The sequence below is a fragment of the Agelaius phoeniceus genome, chromosome 22 (assembly GCF_051311805.1).
Source record: "Agelaius phoeniceus isolate bAgePho1 chromosome 22, bAgePho1.hap1, whole genome shotgun sequence".
Taxonomy (NCBI): domain Eukaryota; kingdom Metazoa; phylum Chordata; class Aves; order Passeriformes; family Icteridae; genus Agelaius; species Agelaius phoeniceus.
The window spans coordinates 4,527,150-4,549,196 of NC_135286.1; the positions used below are offsets into that span (position 1 = coordinate 4,527,150).

General features: G+C 41.4%; 1 protein-coding gene across 4 annotated transcripts; it reads right to left on the reverse strand.

Annotated features, from left to right (window-relative positions):
* Window positions 1–341: 341 nt before the first annotated feature.
* HNRNPR (heterogeneous nuclear ribonucleoprotein R) lies at window positions 342–20,070 on the reverse strand. 4 transcript variants are annotated; one of them, XM_077189649.1, is made up of 11 exons: window positions 19,937–20,070; window positions 13,050–13,215; window positions 10,637–10,755; window positions 10,132–10,239; window positions 9,489–9,602; window positions 7,249–7,425; window positions 6,139–6,274; window positions 4,863–5,068; window positions 4,026–4,175; window positions 1,839–1,960; window positions 342–1,639 (listed from the first exon to the last, which is right to left on the reverse strand). In XM_077189649.1, exons 2-11 carry the CDS (start codon window positions 13,204–13,206, stop codon window positions 1,027–1,029), a joined length of 1,902 nt encoding a protein of 633 aa, XP_077045764.1. In that variant the 5' UTR covers window positions 13,207–13,215; window positions 19,937–20,070; the 3' UTR covers window positions 342–1,026. The 4 variants fall into 4 exon arrangements, with proteins under 4 accessions (XP_077045764.1, XP_054504274.1, XP_054504273.1 ...); XM_054648299.2 differs by lacking the exon at window positions 19,937–20,070 and adding an exon at window positions 19,250–19,405; XM_054648298.2 differs by lacking the exon at window positions 19,937–20,070 and adding an exon at window positions 19,250–19,403 and having other exon boundaries at window positions 13,050–13,218.
* Between the last annotated feature and the right edge of the window lie 1,977 nt (window positions 20,071–22,047).

Here is a 22,047-nt window from a genome sequence, read left to right on the forward strand (position 1 = left end):
TGTAGGATCTGCTTCCTTCTCCACATTACATTAGAGGACTAGATTTAAATTAGATCTCTGTGAATGCTTGGATACAATTCAACACTTTTAAATAGGAAAAAAAGTTTCAAAATTAGATGCTGATAAATTATTGAACAGCAATTAAACAGTGAGTGCCTTTTGGGCTGTCTGTAATTTCTCCTACTTTTCAGTCTGATGTCCACAGTGCTACATGTTGGAAAGCACAGGAAATTTTGCACGAATTTGATCACTCACATAGGCAGTTATACTTTGAAAACAATATTTTTCACAAGAATTACCAATGAAATAATGTTTTAGGACACAATTGAATTTGAAATAGGTAATGTTTTGAATAGATTTTTGAGTTTTATTGAAATCTTACATGAACAAGAAATTGGAAATACAATCACATCAAGGAACAAATTGCCACGGCTTTGACGTTTTAAGCCAAACAAATTTTGTAGGGCAGATTTTCAAAAAGGTGTGAAGTTATAACAATTTAAAAACACAGTTATCCTACTTCTAGGAATGCAAAACATACAATCATGTTATTTTCAATACAAGAAAACTTAATTTGTTGTAATTTCTTAAAACTACTAAGACAAAGCACTAGCTTTTACTTTTATGTACAGCATACTCCTATGTAGTCTATCCCAAATCCAAAAAAAAAAAAAAAAAGAAGAAACTGTCCAAAACCAGAGGTTCTGCAAAATCATGATTGAACAGTGTGCCATTCCTGCTTTTAAACTGCTAAAGTGAAGCCTAAAATGATAAAAGCACTGAGACCCCATAGGGAGTTCAGGAATTCTGCAAGCCCAGTAATGTCCAAGTGCGTTTATGAAAAAAGAAAACTAAGAGACTCGAGTATATACACAATAGAGTGATTCTTCAGCCCAATACAAATGGCAGCCAATCGCTACTGAAGGATGAAACATTAAGCCAATTTTTTTTTTTTTTTTTTTTGAAAGATGTAGAGCTAGAGCCAATTCTATATTTCCAATATTCTTTCAATCCCTCCTCACTTGTCTACTTCCACTGTTGCCCATAAGTATCCTGATAAAATTCCTGGTTGTCATTATTGTAACCATAGTTACCGGCATAGTCACCACCTTGCTGGAGCGGCTGCTGAGCGATGGGTTGGGAGCCCCAGTTCTGCTGGTTGTTGGTCTGCCGGCGCTTGGAATCAGGCTGGTTGTACCCATCTGCCTTTCTCTTGCCTCCTACGTTGCCCCCACGGTTGCCCCTGGCTCCACGAGCACCACGTCCTCTCTGCTGCTGCGCGGGGCCCCCTCTCCCCCCCCTGGCTCCTCTTGGCGGTCCCATGGGTGCCCCCCTCTGTGAGTAGCCAGCTCTACCTCTTGGTGGTGGTGCTCCCCGCCCCCTAGGTGGTGGAGGGGCACCTCTCCCACCCCTTCCTCCTCCTCCTCTTCCTCTTATAGCATAGCCATCATCATAGCCGTAATAGGGATCTTCATAGCCACCACGGTAGTCATGATAGTCATAGCCATAGTAATCATCATAATAATCTTCATAGCCATAGTAATCTGGGGGATAGCCATATCCACCTCTTCCTCCACGGCCTCGGCCTCTAATAGGAGGTGGCATGCGAGGCGGAGGGTAGTAATAATAATCTTCATACCTAGTAAAGAGAAAGAAGCACAGAATTATTTATCTCCAAAAAGCACCTCAAAACACAGTATATATATCTGCCTTTGTTAATTAACAATATGCAACGTGGAGAGAAGTCCAGTCAAGTGATTCAGGTTGTTGTAGACCAGCCCCTGTTGCACAGCACAAGTGCAGAGTGCAGCAGTAGCAGGTGTGAGGGTGACACTCACGCAGTGCTCCGGGAGGCCTGTCTGGCAGCCTGACGTTCTTTCCTTTTCTTATCCGGTGGCTTTGCTAATACTATTTCAATTTCTTCCCCTTCTATCTCTTTCCCATTCATTTCATTCATAGCCTGTATAAAAATTAAAAGAAAAAGAACTAAAAATTTTTTTCCATTCAAAGGGAACTAAAACTTACTGCAAGAAACCAGACAGCTGGGCTGCTCCAGGCTGAGCTCTGCCATGTGCTTTGCTTTTGTGCTACATAAACAGAATGTTACACATCACTTTTCCAAGTCCCACTTTATTCACCAGTTACAGGGAAGCAGCATTTTTTTTATCATAAGATAAAGAGGGTTAAAACATATTAAGAATTCTTTTTATGAAGTCAGATATAGCACCATCAGTTTTTATGTTCCTGTATCTCCTAGAAACCTTTCAGAAATAAAGAAGTTCTCACTACTCTCACTGACATAAACACTCACTGGACTTATAAGCCTGGTAGAACACGTGCACACAAGAGAAAGAATTGTTATGTTTGGGGTTCCCAGGTAGCTGAATGTGAGTCAAGTGACTGAGAAAGTGAAGTAGTTCTGAGGACACATACTTGAGGAGAAAAAAAACACAGAAGATTACTGAAACTTGGTGATCTCATCAAGCAAGCCCTGAATCCTCCAGAAAATCAATGTGCAATTTTTTACTATCAGATGTGCCCACAAAGAGAACTTAGTACACAAAGTACAATTAGGATTAGACCCCCAGTTCCTCACCTGGAGTTATCTGCTTTGCATTAAACTTTTTTGGGTATTAATATTTGCATTAGTGAAGACTTTGTGTCTGTACATCTACATGCCTCAAAAACATTAGAAATTGTGGCAATTTATTTCCACATTATTACTGATGAAAATCAGTAAATGCTAGAATCAATGATCCAGTTCTATGCATTTCACACATAAATACCATAACTTCATTGAAAGCCAAACACATCCACACACAGAAATATCTCCCAAAGCTCATAAGCCAATGTAGTGGCCATGAAGCAGCCACATGGGCCAGGTGTGCTGGTTTCCAGGTTGAGATGAACGTTAGTGATGCATTTGATCTGTCTTTTCCTCAGCTGCTACAAGTTTCCAGTTGCTGAAATCCAACAGAGCATTTAGCAGGTAATTGTACTTGGAAAGGGCTGGAGAGTGTTTACAGACATCCCACAGAAAACCACATCCAGAGGTGTTGCTGACCTACCCCTTGTTTGAACAATTCCTTGTCCTCCCTCAGACATGGTCTAAACCTCTCCAAATCAACCTCAGCCTTGCTAAGTAAGTGATATTCATCTTAAAGCCATAATCAAGAGTATTCCAAAACCTAATCTCCTGTGTAGTAAAATCCCAAGCAATTAAATGGCTATAAAATCATTAATAAGAAGATCAAGTACAGAGCCTTTGAACTGTCCATGTAGCCACATACACCACATGCAATATATTTGCTTCAAGGCTCCCAAATTCAAAAAATCACTTCCTACTCTCCTTCTTCCACCATCAACTATGGATTTAAAAGACAGATGGAGTAATTTCTACAGAATTCAATATACTGAATCACAGTCAGCAGATATTAATGAACTTCTCAACAGCTCATGGACACAAAGGAAGAGAACTCTGAATCTTACAATAATGATCTTCAATATTTAACAAGTCATGGAGAAGAAACCTTGGGCACACACAGAGTTAAAACCAGGTAATGCCTAAAGAGTTGCCAACACCACTCTCCTGTCCTTCACAAAGCATTTCTTAATTACCTCCCAATTTGTGTTTGATACTCTGTCACTCCAAAACTACACACAGCCTTTAAACAGGGAGGGGTCTTTGAGAGACAACTGATACCTTCTGCCAGTGTTTCCTCAGTAAAATTGTCTAGGTTGATATTTTTTTTTCCTCTTTAGACTCTCCTGCATTGCTCTACACCTCTTTTCCAGTCTACTTGTTAACTTGCTACAGTTTTGTCCTTTCAAGTTTCACATCCTCCTAGCTACTGAAAACAATAGGAACAAAATTATTAGCATTGAAATTCTCCCAATGGGAACCTTGTTCAATGGGCTCTACAGTTTGTCTTACCGAGGTATTTACTGTAAAGGAATTTCTTAAAACCATTCATAAAAAATAAAGTGCTCTCACCAACTTAACCAAGAAAGAATAATTAACCTACCTTCACTGCTGCACCTCTGTCCTCAAAATGAACAAATGCATAATCCTTCAACTTCTTTACTCTTTCCAGCTTTCCAAATTCAGAAAAGGATTTCTCAAGAATTTCTTCTGTCACAGTAGTGGCCAAGTTTCTTACAAATAAAACTTTAACCTGGTGAAAAAATGAGAACAAAGCTGTAATCTTTAAAAGTCAAACCTCAAAAGAAACAACTAACTAATAATTATTCCCTTTTTTGTTGCATTAAGAAATTTGGGTAACTTTACTAATTCTGAATCAGTTTAAAAAAAAAAAATTGCCTCATAGTTACCTGTATGAAGTTCCTACAACTTCTTTCACAGTTCCCTTCCATAACCAGAAGAATATCCAACTTTGATTTTTCTGCTTCTGGGATGCCACAAATCCCAGCAAAATTTTAGTAACAGACCTCAAGGACAGCAAGGAGTTACCCCAAAACACTGGGATAAAATGCACATAATCATTCCCTACTCTGAACTTCACCTTTATCTCACTCTGGAAAAATAGTTTTACACAATACCTACCTGGTATGGATTACAGCTAAAGCAGGAAATGCACAGCCTGGTGTGTCAGTGCAGCAGGATAACCCTGCACAGGACTAGCTCAGATGTTCCCAGCACTTAGGAACAGCACATTTCCAACATTGCCAATGGCAACTCCTCCACAGTGCTCAGACCACTTGCACAGCTTAGGATGAAAATGCCCCCTAATTGCTTTTTGTGCCTCAAAACTAGCCTTGCTCAGCTGCAACAAATCTTTGTCACTAAGGCATAAAGAAATTCCTCCCAAAGCACAAGAGCACCCAGAGAAGTCCTCACTGACCTTTGCCATCACTTCTGGATCAGGTTCCTCTACTGGATCAGCCCATTCCACTGTAACAACATTTCCCCAGACTTTTACTTTGCCACTCATCAGGCGGCGGCGAGCTTGCGCTGCTGACTTGTGATCCTCATATTCCAAGAAGCAGAATCCTCGATTCTTCTTTTTATCATCAGGTTGATGATACAAAATTACATCCACCAAACCCTCTGAAAAACACATCTTTAGTACTGAGCTTCAAAAGGAAAGTAAAAATCTAGAGTCTACCTTCAAATGCCTTCACTCGTGTTTTGTAGTGAATTTGAATTTTACACCTGAAAGGGAGTGGGAGCACAAGAAAGGCAAAACAAATAGATATTCATCCAATTTACCCAGAAACATGTCACCCAGCAATTAAAATTCCTCAGAATAGCTCTGCAAAACATCAACCTCAGCAACTCACACAGTCTAAGTTTTCTATACTTTTGAAATCACTTTTACATCTTTGAGAGACAGCCAGCACTAACACATGACCTCTCCCCTGCCTCCTGCAGAACCTAGAAGGAACATCTTCCACATCTCTCCAAAAAGAGAGAGAACTAAATGAATATTCACCTTCTGTTTTCACCACTTCCCTGAAGTACTTATAAATAGCAATCCTAAAAAAGAAGCAGGAGGTTAAAGCTCTCCTACAGGAACAAGAGCAAGTGACTCAATCTCTTATCTAAGGCAGCAGCACCCTTTCACTGATGAGCTGACTTCTCTTCTTCCTACTTGCTGCACATACTGGAGAATGCTGAAAAACTGGGACAAAAAAATTAGTCTGTTATTAACTATTTCTCTAGTAATATTCCTTCCAAACCAATTTAGTACTCCCTCCTCCCCTTCACTACTCAGGAATACATTTGCTTCAGGCTCCCCAAAAAACTTCTCCATGTTGACAGCAGAACCTCCTGTGGATCCAGTAACAAATACAGAGCCTTCAACAGAAAGTTAGAACAGGGAACAGAATTGGAACCTGCAGTTTCTTCAGAGTTCATGTGTGCTGGTTTCTGAGTTCATTTGAGCAGTTTCCATCTCTGACTGTGAAGTTACATCACCATTCATGTAACAATCACTAAAACAAACACGAGTCCCTTTACACTCCACCTTCAGATGCAATACATACATAAAATTTCTAACAAAGTCAAACTTGGAATCCAACTTGAAAATTGTTTAAATGATACCTGAACACATCAGTCAAACAGCCAGACCTACAAAGCAGAGACTAAATGGTATTCTGGGACTGATGAAGTCTTACCTGTGACTTTACCAAACTCTTCCAGTATGTTTTCCTTAGTTTTGTTCTTTGGAATTGACCCAACAAATAACCTGTTGTTTGCCACGGAGATGCATACTCCAAGGTGCTTGCCAGGACGGATTTCATAATTGTCACACTGAAAAAAACAAAGCCATTGATTTGTTTTATCCATGATACTATGCATAAAAATATTCCCAAACCATAAACTCAGGTATTTTCTTCTTCATCTACTACTTTTATATATAGCATACTGAATTGGCATTGCAAGAGAATTCTTAGAGCAGCTGGTTTTGTGTCAGCATTCACTTGGAAGAACAGTGCCAAGCTTAGGATCTCCACAGACTTCAGAAGTTTTGTTGAATGGAAAGCTACAAAAAAACCTGCAGTAAAAGGAACAACATGGGACCATCTACAAATTGCATTGCATAAATTTATTCACCTACTGTTTATCTCAGACTTGAAAGATCTTTCTAGCAACTGGTTACTGCTTTCTCTGCTGTCAGTCAACTGCTGCTGCTGTTATCAGTAAGCAAATACACTGTATTAAAGATACTGGCAGTTTTTCCTCTTTCCTTTGAACACTGAGAGGGTTTGCCAAGACAATCAACAGTCTGAATAAGTCTGTGACCTGGCTTCTACCCCACCCACAACAGCAGGCATTTTTTTGACTTTGTATATGATAGGATTAAAACATTTTACCATCAAGATTTAAAAATTCCATTAATAAAAAATCTAGTGCACTGCTTCATGCCTGTACCCACAGCTGGACTGCTCTGAAAACAAAGACTCCAACAGGCCTTTAAAGGTACAAGAATTCAACCTTTAAGAAAAACAATTCAAGACAGACATGGTCTTTGTTTTAATTAGGATTAAAGCTGGAATCAAGTGGGCTCCTATCAATCACCCAAGTACTCTGATCAGCCACAGTAAGGTACAGCAGGTAACAGTCTTAGAAGTATCTGTATTTACTAATGAAATCAGGAGGCAATTTTTAAGAAAGTAAAATTTTGAGTCTGTCAATGGATGCTTTGAAGACATCATTACTTAAGAAATTACCAACATGTTTGCTGTTTGCTTTGTCTTGACCTGTCTGGAAGAAAGTGAACTCACCAGTTTGACTGCTTCTTGTGCTGCATCTTTACTACAAAAGGTAATGAAAGCATAACCTCTGTTCTGACCAGAAAGAGGATCCATCATGAGACGCAGATCCCAAATTGGACCAGCCTTCTCAAAGAGTGGTACCAACTCATCTTCATAAAGGTCTCGGGGAATTTTACCAACAAAAACCTAAAAAGGAAGAGGACACTTGAAACAAAGCTTTTTCAGCAATACAAGCTTCTTTTTAACACTTGGAAATTCCTGGGAAAGGAAGAACAGTGCAGATGAAACAGCAGAGCAGAATCATTGCAGTCACCAGTGCAGCCTTCAGAGCAGCTGATGTCACTGCATGTCCCAAGTGCTCTAATCCTGCTGCTATTTGTATGAGGTTTTACACACAGAAACCTGAGTTTGTTATTTACATGGAAGAGGCTATGAATTTCCCCTGCTGAAGAGATAAATGGTTCTTACCTGGTTTAAATTTTGGCAGTTAAAAACTAAGACCTTACAGGCTATCTAGTTGGGTATCATGTGTTAAAGCAGGCCAAGCACTTCCTTGCTCTTGCAGTATTTTCAAATCACTCTGTAAATTACCCTTCCTTGGAAAGCTACAGAGATGGAAAAATGATTTAATAATTATAATAATAATAATTTCCTTTTAATTGTGTGATGCACGTTTTCCACTTTTAATATACACTGTAGTCTTGTTTCTTGTCTGCATTTGTTTCACCAACAGAATCTTTAATATTTACTTAAGCAAACCTGTGAATTCTTGTGGTTTTGTTGCATACAATTAACTTGGGTTAAGTTTTGTTAAGGTTGATATCTTTAGCTGAGGTCTCCCTAGAAAGATCCCCCCAGCTGTTTAATCACTGCAGCTCTCCTCCAAAGTCTCAAAACCTCCTCCTTGTTAGTCCAAACAAAACATTCCAAACACCCATTAAGATAAAAATAAATTTATTTTAACTTCAAATATTTTTTGTAGGAAAAAAAGCCATGAGTCAACATTTTCCTTCTCAGGAAGGCCTTGCCATAATTGTATCTCACACTGAAGGCATGGCAGAATTTCAGAACTAAAGACACTCAGCATGCCCATAATAAGCACCAATATAACAAACTCATGAGGAGAATATGAAAAACATGGAACAAGGCAGAACTTCTAGATACTTCATGTTACACATATATTCCTGAAATTCAGTTTCCAGAACATTTCTTAAAAGCTTAGCCCCTCTAAGTTCAATGTGAATGTTGACTGAACATTACTTATTGGGGAGAAAGGAAAGGAACTGATTCATCACACACAAGTGAAAGTTTAATGGCAGAGCCCAAAGGTTTTTTTCACCATCTCCCTAGAAAGCTTAAGGTATTCCTCTAGATAGATATCTACATTGTCATTACTTCTAGAACAATTAATTCTAGCTCATTTGCAGCTTTTAAAGACAAAACCTCAATTAGCATAGAGCACACAGACCTAAGCAGAGCTGGAGAAGTTATAAACATCAGTTCTTATCTTTCAGTGCAAGGACTCATTCTAATTATTTACCACCACCACTAAATTATTTTTCCTTCATGGAATATGAATGCTCCCTTCAGAAATCATCCTTACTGTGATACTTCTTGACATCTTCTTGACAATAAACACAAGAGCTTCAGCATCTCAAAGAATGGAAAACTTATCCATAAACTGAAAGACATCAATAGACTGAATGTTTTCTCAAATCTAGTCTGGTGGTTTATAAAAAATCTCTGGAAAAACTCCTGTATCACATCTGCAGCAATGTGACAGAGTATTTAAGTGTTGAGCATGTATTACAATACAACCTGCTAGGGACTAGAACCCTGTAGAAAAGCTAAGTGAAGAAATACCAGTTCAAGCAATTTCATAATCAAACCTAAGTTTGCTCACAGCTTGCTAGGAAGATGCACAGGTTCAGTCACAACCATAAATTTCCAAATAATTGCTCACAGACTAGACTTCATCCTTTGGAAGGAAAAAAATTAGTCCTTGAAACTGTTCCAATTATCTTTTAACTTTAAAAAGAACAGGTTTTTATATATTCCACTTCTTTTTTCTCCACTTTAACCTGTCTTCCTGTCTTTTGCAGAATACTGAGGAGTCTGAAAGATTGATTAAGACACACATGGGAGATTATTTTCCTCTACAATACATTAACCTTATTTTCAAGGATTTCCTATTGAGCAGTTTGTAGAAGTATGCAAAGCAATGATCAGATCAGTCTGTATGTACCAACCTCTGTTCCAATGCCAGGCTGAACACCAGAATACACAGTATCTGGAGGAGGACCCCCATATTTCCTCTGTCCTGTAGTTACATCCAAAGTGTAACCAGTCCTCTCTAGCAAAGCCTGGGGAAAAAAAAAAATCAGACTACTTACAGGAAGGAGGGCAGTGGGTTAAATATACAGAACAAAAATCATTCCTAGACAAGCAATTCTTTATCTGCTCCTTGCCACACTTGGTAAGGTAGAGATGAAGAGATAGAACCTCCAAAAATCCTGTTGTTTTGTGGCTTTAAAAAGCTTTCATAAACAGCAGCTTTTGTTTTACATTACAAGGTCCCTGGAAAGAACTTGTTTGCCTTTTCCCTTATTTTCCATTTCATATGTAGCACCCCAAGAGTGCAGAGCACTGGACAACTGAGACAATTCTCAAACAGGTCTCAATGTTTTTATAGGGATTAAATTTTGGTAATCAGATCAGAAAGAGCTGCATTTCCAACAAGCCTCCTCTACAGAATCTCTACCATGCAGGCCCTTTAAAGCATAGTGTGAATACACTTATCCAGGTGGCATTGATGCTTTTTGAGTTCATACTCAGTGCATGTACAAGTGATATATCAGCTAGAACAGAATAACCAGTATTTCCAAGTGTTACCTTAATCTTTGCTTCATCTGGTCCCTTCGTTGATTCCTGTACTTTGCTGCCTTGTTTCTCTCTTTGCCTGTAGGTCTTCATAACTCCACATAAAAATGCACTTTTGTTCTGTAGATACAATTTACAAAATGATTCAATTGTGTGTATGACAAGCCCTGGGAATCCACTGAATCTTACACTCCATACCATGAAGTCACTACTTCAAGTCAATGAAATAAATGGCAAAAGAATCCTTCAGGAAAATACAATCATTAATTGAACAAACTTGTCAGATTGAAACAGCATTTTAACCTATTTTCTCAATTGCACACATATTTTTATTTTCTAGGAGGTTTTGCTTTGTGCTCAAATACCTACACATTTAAGGCAATTTTTAACAGACTCGTTATTTGGGTTTGAAATCTAATACAGCAACATCAGTGAATTTCTAAGTTACAACTCCTGCCAGTGGTGCCAGAACACAATTTACACTGGTGTGCTCACACCCCTGGGGCTCTCACCTTACCTGTACATGCGACAGGTCACTTTCTTTAAATTGCTGTAATACAGAGAGGGCTCCTTCTTCATTAAATTCCCTAAGAGCATCAATTGCTCTTTCATCAAGATCGACATAAGCTACCAAGCCTAAAAGTTAAAGATAAAGAAGTTACAGATTTCTATTGAATTTCATACAAACTAAGAACTATGCAATTTGCTTTTAAAGCCAAAAAGTTACATTCCATAGCAACAGAATTATACATTTAATTATATATTCCTACACAAGTATATGAAAGAATATGAGTACAATGAAAAAGTTAAATTAAAATGTATATACCTAAGCACTAACTGACTGCAAGATTATATCCCATGTGTAACAGTTTTCTAGCATTCAGGAATGCAATCTGCTGCATAAAAGCAGTTTTACACACCAGGGTCTGAAACAATCAACTCTGGCTCACTTTTAATGATTTGAATTTTGTTTGTTTATCCCTCATTTTAAGTTTCACACTTCCTTCTCTTGAGCTGAGCTGTTTTAGGGTAAACTGGCAGGTGAACATTACAAGTATCCTATTGGATGGGGAAAAGGAACCACCCAACTGATGAGCAAATACCTAGGAAGCTCTACCCCGTAAAATATTAGGAAGCAAAAATTATTTGTTCACTCTTTCCTCCAGCTTCAAAAAAGCAGGAGTCAGTGGACTTCATGTGAATCTTGAACAGTGTTTGGGGCTTTTTAAACTTCTTTTGTTGCTCTATGCAGTTCCAAGAGCCAGAATTCAAAAAGGTATTATTTTGAGCCCTGCTATGTACCCAGAAAAGCTAATGTTAATTTTACAGGTACAGACTCCCCCAAGAAACACTGGACCAGTTCTGAAGCATTTCTTTTTAAGGATCTTTACAGGGTTTTGTTTGTTGTTTTTTTTTTCCTTTTGTAATGTACTTGCATCAGTTGTGGAGTCAGACATATAGAGTGAGATTTACACTTTTAAAATCATACATCCAAATTTAGGATAAATACTAAAACTCCACACACTTTGCAACAGCTTGCTCTCCAAAATACACAGATTATTTCACTGCTACTTGATTTGGAAAATGCACAGTAGTGCCAAGCCCAAGGACTACATTTCAGAAGTGATCCTGCATATTGGAAGGCACCTGTAGCTTTCATAGAAGACTTCAGCAGACCAAAAAAATCGCTAAATTCAACCCCAAATTTGGCTCAAGTGTCTAAAGCAGTTTGCTTCACTGACAAACCCCTCCACAATGCAAACACCTTCAGTGGCAATAATGAAGTGTAAATAAATGTTTTCAGCTTACTCATGCAGTGGAATTATACTTGGTAGTCATGTTCTGGGCTAAAAAGCTTTTAAACTCCTGAAGAACTCCTCACAACACAACCTAACTGCAAGACATGTCAGCAGCCCACGAGTTGCTCTGCCCAGGTGTTTACTGACACCTTCTCTCAGACCATCCAGTGCACGTCATGGTGACCCCCAGCTGGAAAGTGCCTCTCTAGAGCCAATCAAAGCTGGCAAAGGCTTGAAGAAAGCTCACTGTGAATGACTTCCAAAAGACATCACCCACAGGAGCCAGTTTCACACTGAGGATTGATAGGTATTGGTTTTGAACTGCCTTCACTTGATCAGGGTAATTTGAACTCTTTTCAACAAAAACTGTCATTTTGCCACCCAGGCATTCAAGATAAGCACATAGAGCAGTTCTACTGCTTCTTGTAAATCTGTTCACAGAACACGCTCGAAAAAGGAAAAGAAAGCCTCTGTCTATAAGATAAAATAGGGTGGTTATAAAAACAAAATAGGAAAACCTCTGTATATGAAGAAACCTCTTTAGAAGTTGCAGAGACCACTTGCTACCAGCAAGGTGTTACTGGAGTTGCTAGATAGCTCAGTCCTCAACTTTGTTAGTGTCAGGCTGAACATTGCAGTGTAATAACCAACATGGATTAAACTGTCCACTCAGAACTAGAGAGAACAAAAAATCCACAGGCAGACTCAATTCAAATGTAGTCCCAGGCAAGACAAGCTAGTTGCTTCCCTCACTAAGTCACCTCTCCAGCCTTTGAGTGTTTTAGGATCACTGTGACAGTGACAGTAGAAACATAAAAGCAAAATGATGATTTGGACTGAAGAAAAAAAAAATGTACAGTTTAGTATGTGGAAACATACATCTTCATTTGTGCTCTAGGAAACTAGTGCTCTGTGCCCTAAAGCAACTAAGATATCACATACAACTCCAAGGATGTGTCAAGTAATTAGTCAATGTCAAACCCAATTTGCCTTTAGGGAAATCAAAGTAGCAAAACATTCAGAGCTACACAGATCAAAAACAATGAATTTTTAAATCTTAATCTATAAAAATTTGAAAATGGTATGCCCTCACTTTCATAACCAATCAGAAACAAGAAATGCATATTATACCTGTCTGAAATATTTCATCAAGTCTCTCTGCCACCTTCTGTGGGAGGCCTGCCTCTATCAGTGTCTTGTAGTGTTCTGTGTGAGTTACACTGGAAGTATCCATTGGTTCTTCCTCTTCTTTTAACTGTACCGCATTACCATTCACCTGATTAGCCATTTTATTATGCTGCTGGAAAAAATTCAGGAGCTATATTACAATAAGCCAGAAATAACTAGTTTGTAGGACAATGCATGATTTATCTAAACTAATTTGTATACATGCTGCAAAATCACCTGTATCAAGTTTTATTTAATACTTTTTGGATGCAGCTGCTCTAAGTTTCAAAAGAAAGTACAACCCTTAATACTGTGAAAAATGTACATGGAAGAATTTACATAACTTTTTAAAAATGTACTTCATGTACATAACAATGTCTAAACTCCATCTACTGATTGTCATTAACTGGTTACCATAGCAGCTAGAATGTCTGGGGACACGGCAGCAACATCCTTCAGCAAAGACTCAGAAGATCTAGTGCTAGTTCCATTTCCCATTCCGCTACTTTTAAACCAATCCTTGAAAATGTAGTGAACACCGAACCCTGCAGGGTAGCTTAAGGTATAAAAATGTTAATACTTGTTTCTTGGTAATACTTTTTTCCACTTGCTTGGCTTGTTGCCATGTCTTCCTTCAAACCCCACATGCTGCACAAGACTAGCCACAGGCTTTCTCCCGACGCTGTCAGATCTCAAGGACACAAAGAGAAAATTGCACTTTGATGGACATTGTCATTTGAAGCTCCAACGCAACAGTTTCCATGCTTTCAGTTTCCCTTAAATAGGAGCTGTACAAATCACAGCTACTATTTCAATAATATACACCTTATTGGTTTAAAAGGAAGGCATGACTGCAGCATCTTCATTTCTTTATATTAATAAAAAGACTTGCTTTCAGAATGAACAAACTGATTCCAAATCCGTGCACTGAAAAATGCACAACTATCTTCTCAGACAATCCCAGTGGGCTTTGCCCAATTCATTAAAGACTGTTTCAATTTCCCAATTAGCCAGCCAGCTGATATTCAGTGCTTTCAAATAAAAAGGCTGACAGAGACAATCCAACTACACAAGGAACACAAGGATGATCAGCTGTCAGGTTCAGAAAGGAAACAGCCTCAGGCTTTACATGACAGGGCAGAGGTTGATGAGCAGCAGTGAAATGATAACCAGGTAGACAATGCAGCATGGCTGGAGCAATGCAATCAAGTACTGGAATACAGGGATGGAGATGATTCAAGAACAGTTTTTGTAAAAAATGCTGAGGCCTCAAGCTATTTACTAAGCTGCAAAACAAGACTCCAAGCACAAGCACACCTCCAACAGTCCCTTGAACACCCAACCCTTCCAGACTACAGCTCATCAACTGCTGGGAAGATATCCTATAAAGATTTGCAAGTAGAGCAAGGGAAGAAAAACACCAAATCATTTTTCTTCAGACAGTAATGATTTTACTAAAGCTGTCTTATCTTGAAGGGCAGTTTTAGAGACATGTAAAGCAGCCTCACACTGTTCCTGTCAGATGCCACTTCTTTAAGCCATTAGTGTGCAAAAGAAAGGAAGTTTTCCATAGCTACATGGCATATATATATACACACACACACACATTCTGCTACTTGACAAAGAGAAATGACTTTCTAACCAATTCAGTTTACTTAAAAGCAACTACAGCCTAATTACAGGAAAAAAAAAAAAAAGCTACCTAAAGCTACAACAATGCTTACCTATCCTTACAGGTATTAACTATCTAAACACTAATGAACATCGATTTTCTGTAGGTTAGGAACACCACAGAAGGAGGCAAAACTCAGCTACATGTCTGCTTGCTAGGCAGCCTTGGGAAGATCTCAAATTTGAAACAGTGCAGGGCAGAGGGGGTTTAATTACACCAAAAATGCTTTGGGTACAGCACCATTCTCAAGCCCTCTTCTCAAAACCTCACAAGCTGAGACACACAATAAAGATATAAAGAGGAGGGCATTTTTGTGTTCACCTTCCTACTGCCTTATAAAATCATTTCATTACACATACACTGTCTTCTCTATACACAGGAGAAAAAAAAAAGCCCAAAACCAAACCACAATGAACTGAGAGACTACAGCAACACATAAACACAGAAAATTTACTTGAAGTCATTTCTATGACCTTCTGAACTACAAGGGCTTATGGTGACACTCAATGACAATGCTTTGATAATCCAGAGTAGTGTCCAAGTTCACATATCCAAAAGTTGAACACTTTTTCAGTGTTGCCTATAAGTGAACAAAAGGCTGATGAGCTGTGCTGTGCCCAGGCAGAAACACCTCCTCTGGAGCAGTGATTCCAACTTCTGACAGGCAAGGAAAGGTATCAGCCTTCACCACAAGCAGGTAGCACTGGAGCAATATCCAACCCCTAAGAATCAGATTACTGCACAGCACCACAGCTCAAAGGCTTTTTGGCAATGGAAATGAATATTCAGCTTTGGAATTTACTAGCTGTATTGTTTATTTTTGCTTAAGATTTAGTTCATAAAGAACTAAAGTCAAATGCAATGCATGTTTAATTTGGGTCCAGATTTTAGCTGTTTCCAGTTACACAAACTTTATTTAAAAGGTTTTCCTAAAGAAATAGACTGTAGAAAATTCCAAAGTGACACAGCTACCAGAATATTCAGTATGTATTCTTTTCACAGATATAGCAATAGATCCCTTAATGGCTTGGCAAGCTTGGCCTGAAATCTGAGATTAAATTGATTTTTCTCCCCCAACAATCACCAACAAGCAAAACTGCATCTCTTATAACACTGAACTTCCCTCTGAGTTGAGCAGAGATCCATGGGTTAAAGTCATGGCTGAGAAAGCCTCTTTAGCTCTCCCTCTAGGTAACATCACTTCGTTGTAGTTAACTAGAAAAATATTTTAAACTGGACTTTATCTAGTAAGTAAAGCACCCAATGATTACTTGACCATTTTTATTCTGCTCTAAAGGATGTTAAAAGCATGGTCAAGAGGAGTGCTAGCTCTGTTTGCAGTGTGTCCATGTGACTCAGCCTGTGACAGACCCGCACACACTCAGGTTCTCATCTGCATTAAATATTAAAATATCTGGAAAACACGGAGACTGCTTGAATTGGAAAGACTTCAAGGGTGGATTATAAGTAAAGAATTCTGGATATAAGTACATATGGGATATGTATTTGTTTTTAAAACATGCAGAAATGGATGAATTTAGAACACTGGACACAAAACCATGCTGACCAAATGAGCAGAAGTAATAAATAGACATCAGGGACAATTTTACACAGGCAAGGAGAATTCTCACTGGTGCCCAAGATTCTGCCTACCCTCACACCTCCTAACTGCATACCAGAGGGGTCTTGTTTCAAGTTTCCCACTGCTGCAAACAATGCCTTGCTGAAGACTGTAAATACTTCATGATAAAAAGCACGGTTTTAGCTGTTCACTAGCTTTCACCCCAAATTCCTGCCTCTCCAGACTAATTCACAAAGTTACTAGCCCCTTTTTTTAAGCTCTGGTATGACAAGCAGGAAGTTAAAACTATAGGTGCTTGCAGTGTTTCGTAACTTAAATTGCTCAATTAGTTATTTTTCTGGAAAATAAATAAATTAACATAGGTCTGGTCCTCAAAGTGTATGGCATCTTGAGAAGAGATACCTGATCACAGCCTGAATCTGACAATCACTGGATAAACAGCCATGATGTTACTATTCCTTTATCTTATACCATGCCTCTAACAGAGGTTGCCACCTACAGACTATCTAAGTATAACTCCATCCAATTAATTATAAATTCAGTCTAGTTAACTCAAAACATGCTTAGGAACAGCTTAATTGAGAAAGAACAGGAAATTTCTGGCAAAAGGACAATATCTAAAACGACCATAAGGAACTTCAGTGATTATGCACCAGTGCTGGTTTTGCTGCTGAAAACTTGAGTTTCATGCAGGAATGGAACTTGTTTAGCTCAGGTGCACAGGAAGCCAAGTAAAGCATAGCTAAAAACTCTGCACCCAAGTCATTCAGCCTGCTTATGTTGCTACTCCTAACCAATATATTGTCTGTGTCAAGCAGTTAAGTTAAATCATGTTAAAAATAACACTGAAGGAAGAAGTTTGGGGGACATTTGATTGGCTTGGTTGTTTTAATTGACCACAAGAAAACAAATGCAGTCCCTGTAGCTATGCCTCACAATTCAAGAAGGTTCTTATCGAGCAAGGAAGATAAACATACAAGTGGGGGGAATAAGAATTCACATTTCAAGTCTGAACTGGAGTTTTATTAAAACCTCACTTGTTCAGAAACATTTCTGTACAAAGGGGCAGAGCCTTTATTCTGTACATGAAGGCATTATAGCCATTTCTTTTATACCTTAGTTTTTCACAGAAAACACATTTTAATAGCTTACTTATGATATGCTAGGTGTTCATGAAACTTCATTTTGAAGTAATCACAGCCTGAAGACCTTTACACAGCAGCCAGGACCTCTCACTACCTGTAAGCCAAAATGCAGCCAGCACCCTTCACTTCTCCAGCTCAGCCTTGCTCACTCCACAACCCCCTGGAAAAATCTGAGAACCTCCAATGTGATGCTAAGCAAGAGACCAGCACAGCCCAGAGAGGAACAAACTCTGCTCAGTACCCACACAGCTATGGTTGGGAGATGACTTTAGCACAGCAGGTTAGAAATGTGCCCATCAGTGCCACTACAAAACACTGACTGCACCAATAACTCCTCTGTTTTGCTAACCTAAACCATGAAGTCTGGCCATACTCATTTCTCACTGGAGTTGGCTATTCACAGCTCATCTGTGTTGTACTAAACAACACTCTTGGTACTCCAGTTCCAAGCAACAATTCAACAGAAATGAGCTTTGTTCTAAAGAATTTATCCTCAAAGAATTTCGCCGATGTCTGTCTAACAAAGCAGGGAGTATTGGAATTTTTGACTGAACTAGGAACTTGAGTGTCAGCAGGAGACTCAAGTATTATTTTAACAGTGTTCACCTAGACAGAAAAACTGAAAGATAAGGACATGTAATGCTTGTGGGAAATACAATTTCAAGGATGCAAAATTTTCAAGCAGACACTGCTCGTTTGCAAATACTACACTTTGCATAGCTTACAAAAAACTTACACTGAGAGATGCAAAATCTGTTAGATTACTTTTACAAGTAAAAAACAAAACAAAAAAAACTCTGCTAAAGTGCAGTCTCAAAGAAAAAGAAAAAAACAACCAATCAAAAAACCAAAGCACCAGCTTCATGAGCATTAATGTCCTTTGCAGCACCAAGTGCCGGTGGGATCCTTTAGAGCCATAAACATGGGAAAGGGAAGCCAACACACTGTTTCAAAAAGAGTAGTCCAGCACAGATAAAGTATTGAAGTAGCATGTTCAAATACTGACAGGCAACAAGGCTGCTCAGACCGAGTAAATAAAGTCTTATTTTTAAAGTATTTTCAACAACGATGCATTTAAGCAAAACTTTTCAAGATTCAGCAAAGGCTTTTGACAAAAGTTAATTTAAGAAAAAACAATGTCTTAACAACAAAACTTTGGATAGCTTCCCCTTGAAGCACTGGACGAGCGTTATTCCCTGGCTGGAAGCAGGAAGCGCAGCCCCGAGCGCTGCGGGTGGGTGCAGCTGTCCCTGCCGGCTCCGCCGCATCGTGCGCTGCCTCGGCTCTGAGGGCGCGCTGCGACAGCGCCGCATTCGCCGCTGACAGCGTTCTCCCGTGCCCGCGGGCAGAGCGGACCGGGCACAGCCGGGGCTGCTGCGGCTTTAAGAGCCCGGAGGGACCGAGCAGGGACCCGACCCGACCCACAGCCCCGGGAGAGGCGCGTCCCGGCCGCCCGTCACATGCAACCCTGATCCGCACGGCTGGGCGGAGCGGGCCGGCCGCCCCCCAACCCCCACCCGCCGGGCCCGCCCCCGGCCCCTCCCCGGCGCCGCTCCCGCGCCCGCGCCCGCCCGCTTTGCCCGCGGAGCGGCCCCGCGATGGCCCCCGCCCCCCTCCGCTCCGCCGCGCCAGCGCCCCGGGCCCGTCCCCGCCCGCGCCGGGCCTGCCCGCAGCCCGCGCTGCCCGTCCCCTCGCGGGGCCCACGCAGGAGGGCTCGGCGCGGCCGCGGAGCGCCCCTGCCCCGCGGGGCGGCCCCGGCACTCACCGGAGCGGGGCCGGCGCGGCGCAGCTCGGGCCCAAGCAGCGACGGCAAATGGCGCGCGCTCCTCCTTCTCCTCATGGACGGCGGCGCGACCCCGGCAGCACGCGGGGTTTCCCGGAACTGTTTCCAGGGACCGCTGCTTCGCCCACTCAGAAACCCGCGCTCCGGACGGGCAGCCGGCGGAGCCAATGAGATGCGAGAGGCGGGACGCGCCATTCCTCCCGGCGGCCAATGAGCGGGAGGCGCCGTAACCAATCGCGGGGCGCCTTCCACCCGGCGCGCCGGTAGGGCCGGACTGGGGGCATTTAAAGGGGCAGCGCCTCCCGCGGCCCGAACAAAGGGAGCGCGCGGGGCCGCTGCGCTCGGCTCCGCCCCCCCCACCGGGGCGGGACCTGCGCTGAGGGGGCGACGCCGGGGCCGGAGCAGCCCCCGGGCCCGGAGCTGCCCCCGTCCCTGCTCCCCGCGGGGCCTCCGGGACCCCAGCACGGCCCGTCCTCTCCGCGGGGACTCCCGCGCTCTCCGAGCCACGGCTCGTGTGAGCCCCCGGCCCGGGTCTGGCCGCGTTGCCCTCCAGGCCCGAGGCAAGGAGGAGGAGCCGAGCGGCTGCGGGTCAGGCTCATCCCAGGACAGTGGCGTGCGGGGCTCTGCCGCTGCTAATCTGTAATTAATGGGTGATTAAGCCTTACTTGCCTGCTCACCAGATTTTCTTGATGAGGCTCTCGATGAGTGCAGGCTGGACACAACAAATAGATAAGTCAGGGAGAAATCGGCCTGTTGGCAGCGATGGTGTTGGGCTGGTTTCACGTGCTTGTCATGCTGTTGCATAACGTGGAAGTCAATGTGTGCTGGCTTGGCTCAGGCTGAATCCCAGAGTGCTGTGTCAAACTAAACCCAGAGAACCTGTGTGTGTTCCTACGGTCACACGAGCTGTGCATCTGAAGTCTGGTGAATAAAAGCAGCAGCTCATGTACTCTCAGAGAAGGTTCTTCCAGTACCTTCACCCAAGAATTAATTACTCTCCTGAAGATGGCATGTACCTGTGTGGTGAATCATGTGTGATATCCCACCACTGGTAATGTGGGATTTGTGGGAAAAGCAGGATGTGATGCCCAATGTTTCCAAGCCAGAAGCTGGAGAAGGTTGTGCAGATACTGGAGGTGTTCAGTCTGTCTTGCTGAACCTGTCTGGCAGTAGACATGCTGCTTCTCTTGTAGCATTGGCACTGCCTCAGTGACTTCCTCTGGTGCTGTTCACAGGGGTCCCAGGATGAGGGAAGAGATGAAAATCTTGATTCCATGTTTCAGAAGGCTGATTTATTATTTTATGATTTATATTATATTAAAAAGAAACTGATATATTAAAACTATACTAAAAGAATTGAAGAAAGGATTTCATCAGAAGGCTAGCAAGGAATAGAATAGAATGGAATGATAATAAAATCTTGTGACTGACCAGAGAGTCCGAGACAGCTGGACTGTGATTGACCATTAATTAGAAACAACCACATGAGCCCAATCCCAGCTGCACCTGTTGCATTCCACAGCAGCAGATAACCATTGGTTACATTTTGTTCCTGAGGCCTCTCAGCTTCTCAGGAGAAAAACTCCTAACAAAAGGATTTTTCATAAAATATGTCTGTGACAACTTCCCTCTTGAGATTTGGCATTGGAGCCAGCTCTTCAGTGCTGGATGTTGAGTCTACTGTGGTGTAGAGATGGAAGGAGGGGTAATCATTCATTGCCTTGCCCATCCTAGTTCACTGCAGTGGTTTTTCTGTGAGTTGAGAGTCGTGGGTTAAAGGAGTTCTTGCAATCCTGAGAGGAATTGAGGGAGCTGAGCATCTTTAGTGGTGCTTAATAAATGTCCTGTAAAGCTCTTAAATTTTTTATAATATAGTATCTGGGAATGAATTATGAAGTACAATGACATATATCCTGTCAGCTGGCAACTGAACATGATGAGGCTAATGAGCAAAGTGGATATTGAGAATAATTTCCAGAATATCTCTAGCAACTCCCACCCTAGGTTCTGTGTGCTTTGCAGTGCTTTGTTCTTTGGTCTCTGTTACACACTACAGCCTCAGCCCAAAATGATCTGACACCTCTAGCCAGGAACAAGCTATAGCCTGCAGGTATTTGGGTTAGTGCCAGACACAAGCAGTGCCTGAGAGGAGGACCTAGATGCTTGGAGATGATGAAATTTAAATTTTTGCTAGATTTCTCAATTTTAATTTTTGCTAGAAAATCCCAGAATGAGACTAGATACAGTTCTCTGTGATTGGAGCTGAACAGGTACATGTGAGATCTGATTTAGACCTGGGCCAAGACAAAACAAAAATCATCTTGGAATAAAGGAGAGGGTTAATCTCAGCTGCTGAGAGCTGGGAGGGCAGGACAGTCCCCCTGCCTCTGGCAAGGAGGCTGCCCTGCTCTGCTCCTTCAGCACCTGTGAGGGAACAGAGCAAAGGAAGGGAAGGGATCCAGCTTTTCCATAGCTCTGTATATTTACTCCTCACCCTGTTGACATTTTCCTGTGTTCAGTGGCCAGGTGTTGCTGAGGCTCACAGTGTTCCAGCAGCCTGTCACTTCTCTTCCACATTGGGCTGAAATTCCTGTGTATTCACATCAGCAGCAGGATGACAGAGTTGAATCTGCTGTAATTTGTAGGTGAGCTGTTAATTTATATATGGAATATGACATTTCCTGATGCTCTAGACTTCTTATCCTGACCAATCATTAGTACAGCATATTATGGATAATATGTTACAGATGTGCCACCTCCAGTAAATATCTTGTTCTATG

Excerpts from the sequence above, each read along its gene's own strand:
- HNRNPR (XM_054648298.2), bottom strand. The coding sequence starts at position 19,324 with ATGAGGAGAAGGAGGAGCGCGCGCCATTTGCCGTCGCTGCTTGGGCCC. Across the intron at positions 10,756-13,049 it reads TGATGAAATATTTCAGACAG|GCTTGGTAGCTTATGTCGAT; the intron begins GTATAATATGCA and ends TTTAACTTTTAG. Across the intron at positions 1,961-4,025 it reads ACAGAGGTGCAGCAGTGAAG|GCTATGAATGAAATGAATGG; the intron begins GTAGGTTAATTA and ends ATTTTTATACAG.